Source organism: Chanos chanos, chromosome 11, assembly GCF_902362185.1.
Source record: "Chanos chanos chromosome 11, fChaCha1.1, whole genome shotgun sequence".
Taxonomy (NCBI): domain Eukaryota; kingdom Metazoa; phylum Chordata; class Actinopteri; order Gonorynchiformes; family Chanidae; genus Chanos; species Chanos chanos.
The window spans coordinates 3549809-3554808 of NC_044505.1; the positions used below are offsets into that span (position 1 = coordinate 3549809).

The window sequence follows — 5000 nt, forward strand, 5'->3', positions numbered from 1 at the left end:
GCGCCAACAGCCTCTCCACCCGTTAGAAAAGGTCTCTCCACCCGTTAGAAAAGGTCTCTCCATCCACCACCAGAGTGTTCAGCATCGCGCCAACAGCCTCTCCACCCGTTAGAAAAGGTCTCTCCACCCGTTAGAAAAGGTCTCTCCATCCACCACCAGAGTGTTCAGCATCGCGCCAACAGCCTCTCCACCCGTTAGAAAAGGTCTCTCCACCCGTTAGAAAAGGTCTCTCCATCCACCACCAGAGTGTTCAGCATCGCGCCAACAGCCTCTCCACCCGTTAGAAAAGGTCTCTCCATCCACCACCAGAGTGTTCAGCATCGCGCCAACAGCCTCTCCACCCGTTAGAAAAGGTCTCTCCATCCACCACCAGAGTGTTCAGCATCGCGCCAACAGCCTCTCCACCCGTCAGAACAGCTAGAGACCAACGGCAGCCCAGATCTGACTGGAGCGTCCAAGTCTGTCAGGGTGTGCGACCAAACTGTGCATTTTTCACACTGACACTAATAGCGAAGTTTGTTTAACCTCAGTCAGAATTTATCGGCTGACAATGACACTAAAGTACTTGACTGTATGTAACGACCCCCTGTCAAAACAACAGTGCTCTGGCCAACACTGAGAATGTGGTGACCAAAAAAAAGGAGAGCGTCTAACACATCAAAAAAAAAAAAAACAAGGAAAAATGGTTTCCATCTGTGTGAGAAAGAGAGAGAAAGAAACATACACATACACTGTGAGAGAGAGAGAGAGAGAAAGATAGAGAGAGGAGAGAGAGAGAGAGAAAGATAGAGAGAGGAGAGAGAGAGAGAGAGAGAGAGAGAAAGGGAGAGAGAGAGAGAGAAAGAGAGAGATGTCTCGTGTAAGGACATGACAGCTGTCTGAAGGACTCGGTGTTGCTGTAATATCAGCACTGGGCAGATACAGGGCTACATCTTCACTGCACCAGCAGAAGCAGAGCACTCTACAAGATCTTCTTCAACTATACCTGTGTCCTCCTCACTCTCTCTCTCTCTTTCTGTACGCGCACACGCACACACACACACACACACACGTGCACACACACACACGCGCACGCACACACACGCGCACACACACACACACAGCGAGCTAGCCGGTGCCTGTGAGAAAGAGGCGTTTAAGGATCCCAGACCTGTTCTCACATCAGACACCCAAACCCCCTCATATAACAATCCCATCACTCTACCGAGACAGAGGGAGGGAGAGAGAGAGAGAGAGAGAAAGAGAGAGAGAGATAGAGAGAGAGAGAGAGAGAGAGAGAGAGAGAGAGAGAGAGAGGAGGACCAAAAAGACATCTTTCTTAGAGTGATGGCAAGATTATATTTTTTATTAATGATAAAAAAAAAAGTTAAAAAAAAAAAAAAGATTTGGTTGAAAACTCCTAAATGGAGGAGCTGGATTTGAGTTCAAAATGACACATTTGGCGAAGAGCTTTCAGAGAAAAGTCACTAAAATGTCAGGAGAGTCCCTCACGTCATCATGGTTTAATCAGAAGACTTAGATTAGATGGTTGGGGGAAAAAAACAACAACAACAACAACAAAAAAAAAGGGTTTGGCCAAAACATCAATCGCTCGCTGACTTCTGAAACGTAGAAAAACAGAAGAGAAATAGTTCCGGAAGTTGAGTCAAACTTCACTCGCGAAAACCAGCAGACATATTAATCATCGTGCGTTGGCGGACGTCAACGCTAATACATTCAGATCAAACAGAAAAAAAAACCCAAACAGCTTTTCTGAAACGCAACGGTTCTGTACCTCATTATAAAATCATGGGTCAAAAATGAGTCAACGTTGAGCAGGGGTCAAAACTGAGTCAAACGGCGTTGTTAACGAATCACAACCAAAGCGTACGCGCTCGGAAAATCATTCAGATCCCCTCTTATAGAACCGGGTCGAGCAGGTACCTTCAGTTATAGAACCGGATCGAGCAGATACCTTCAGCTATAGAACTGGGTCGAGCAGATACCTTCAATTATAGAATCGGATCGAGCAGGGCACCTTCAGTTATAGAACTGGGTTGAGCAGGCAGCTTCGATTAAATCAGAACAATGTCCAAGGCCTCTCCAACCAGCTTGCCTGTTAGACTCTGAAAATCAAGATCTTTCTTATCTGAAAAGCCCTTTGCTTTGATAGGTATGTGTGTGTGTGTGTGTGTGCGTGTGCGTGAGCGTGTGTTTATGTGCGCTGGAATGTTTGGCAGAACAACACACATCGGAAAAGTCAATGTCACGGTGCGGTAAAACTAAACTGACTCTTTTCTGGAAACGTAACCTCCGCATAGGGAACTGCTGTAATTACTCCGTTCCACAAACTCAAAAAGGGCCCAGATTAGAGAATAAACTGGCCTTTGGCTCCTTCACCATTCATATAACCATAAAGAGTATGGCGTTTTGTTTGGGGGTTTTTTCGGAGGATCAGATTTTAGAAACGCTGTCGTACCCCCAGGAGGGGGAAAGAGCAGTTTCTCCGCTCTATTCCATATAACTTAATATTTGTGTTTCTGCGTCAATTTCAGGTTAATATCCTTAACGTGGTTTATTTTTGTAACTTTAGCTCTGGAGACCTCTGGACTTGCAGTGAAAATAAATAGATGGCGATGGTGCGTGCTCACGGCTCCCTCTAGTGGCACATTTCAACATAGCTGTAACATCCCACCCATTTCTATACCATGATGCCTGTAAGATGCTCAATGGAAATCAAGAGCTCGTATGTAGGAATGAAGAGGGATGTGAGAGTAGAGGAAAGCCGGTGTCAAACAAAGAAGCAGAATAGAATGGAATCACACCGCACGGAACAGAACAGAACAGAACAGAACAGAGTAGAATAGAACAGAACAGAACAGAACAGAACAGAGTAGAATAGAATAGAATAGAATATTTACCATCCAGCAGGCAATCAAAGTGGAGACACTGCAGGTACTCTCTCTCTCTCATGAACCCGTTAAGAGGCGTGGCCCAACCCTCAGCCAGAACCTGCACCCACTGCATGTCCACCTGAAGCACACATGCACGCACACCCGACCCACACGCATCCGGACACACGCGCACACACACACACACACACACACACACACACAGGAACAAGGTGTCAATTTGATAGTGCTTTTGAGTGTCTATTTGTTCTTCACCTATCCACATAGATTAACCTTCTGCAAAGCCACAGTTTCACTCACAGTCATACTCTCTCCCCCACACACATAAACACAAATGCATGTCATCAGATCACACACACACAACACAGGGAAGTGAGAGGTAGAGTAACGGTTTGCTGTCGTGTGAGAGGTACAGTAACGGTTCGCTGTCGTGTGAGAGGAAGAGTAACCGTACGCTGTTGTGTGAGAGGTACAGTAACGGTTCGTTGTCGTGTGAGAGGTAGAGTAACCGTACGCTGTTGTGTGAGAGGTAGAGTAACGGTTCGCTGTTGTGTGAGAGGTACAGTAACGGTTCGCTGTTGTGTGAGAAGTAGAGTAACGGTTCGCTGTAGTGTGAGAGGTAGAGTAACCGTACGCTGTCGTGTGAGAGGTAGAGTAACGGTTCACTGTCCTGTGAGAGGTAGAGTAACGGTTCGCTGTTGTGTGAGAGGTACAGTAACGGTACGCTGTTGTGTGAGAAGTAGAGTAACGGTTCGCTGTTGTGTGAGAAGTAGAGTAAGGGTTCGCTGTTGTGTGAGAGGTAGAGTAACGGTTCACTGTTGTGTGAGACGTAGAGTAACGGTTCGCTGTTGTGTGAGAGGTAGAGTAACGGTTCGCTGTTGTGTGAGAAGTAGAGTAACGGTTCGCTGTTGTGTGAGAGGTAGAGTAACCGTACGCTGTCGTGTGAGAGGTAGAGTAACGGTTCACTGTCCTGTGAGAGGTAGAGTAACGGTTCGCTGTTGTGTGAGAGGTACAGTAACGGTACGCTGTTGTGTGAGAAGTAGAGTAACGGTTCGCTGTTGTGTGAGAAGTAGAGTAAGGGTTCGCTGTTGTGTGAGAGGTACAGTAACGGTTCGCTGTCGTGTGAGACGTAGAGTAACGGTTCGCTGTCGTGTGAGAGGTAGAGTAACGGTTCGCTGTCGTGTGAGACGTAGAGTAACGGTTCACTGTAGTGTGAGACGTAGAGTAACGGTTCGCTGTCCTGTGAGAGGTAGAGTAACGGTTCGCTGTCGTGTGAGAGGTAGAGTAACGGTTCGCTGTCGTGTGAGAGGTAGAGTAACGGTTCGCTGTCGTGTGAGAGGTACAGTAACGGTTCGCTGTCGTGTGAGAGGTAGAGTCACGGTTCGCTGTAGTGTGAGAGGTACAGTAACGGTCTGCTGTTGTGTGAGAGGTAGAGTAACGGTTCGCTGTCGTGTGAGAGGTACAGTAACGCTACGCTGTTGTGTGAGAGGTACAGTAACGGTTCGTTGTTGTGTGAGAGGTAGAGTAACCGTACGCTGTCGTGTGAGAGGTACAGTAACGGTTCGCTGTTGTGTGAGAAGTAGAGTAACGGTTCGCTGTAGTGTGAGAGGTAGAGTAACCGTACGCTGTCGTGTGAGAGGTAGAGTAACGGTTCACTGTCCTGTGAGAGGTAGAGTAACGGTTCGCTGTAGTGTGAGAGGTAGAGTAACGGTTCGCTGTAGTGTGAGAGGTAGAGTAACGGTTCGCTGTCGTGTGAGAGGTAGAGTAACGGTTCGCTGTCGTGTGAGAGGTAGAGTAACGGTTCGCTGTCGTGTGAGACGTAGAGTAACGGTTTGCTGTCGTGTGAGAGGTAGAGTAACCGTACGCTGTCGTGTGAGAGGTAGAGTAACGGTTCACTGTCCTGTGAGAGGTAGAGTAACGGTTCGCTGTAGTGTGAGAGGTAGAGTAACGGTTTGCTGTCGTGTGAGAGGTAGAGTAACGGTTCACTGTCCTGTGAGAGGTAGAGTAACGGTTCGCTGTTGTGTGAGAGGTACAGTAACGGTTCGCTGTAGTGTGAGAGGTAGAGTAACGGTTCGCTGTCGTGTGAGAGGTAGAGTAACGGTTCGCTGT

The 5000-nt window shown here is 47.6% G+C and overlaps 1 protein-coding gene across 2 annotated transcripts in view; it reads right to left on the reverse strand.

Annotated features, from left to right (window-relative positions):
• Positions 1–5000, reverse strand: part of papss1 (3'-phosphoadenosine 5'-phosphosulfate synthase 1) — a 24156-nt gene that overhangs the window by 13121 nt on the left and 6035 nt on the right. The window contains exons 7-8 of one of the 2 annotated variants that reach the window (XM_030788083.1): positions 2901–3012; positions 912–926 (exon numbers count right to left, since the gene is read on the reverse strand). In XM_030788083.1, the coding sequence (XP_030643943.1) occupies positions 912–926; positions 2901–3012 (127 nt within the window). The remainder of the gene's footprint in view (positions 1–911; positions 927–2900; positions 3013–5000) is intronic. The other variant, XM_030788082.1, reaches the window with a different exon arrangement.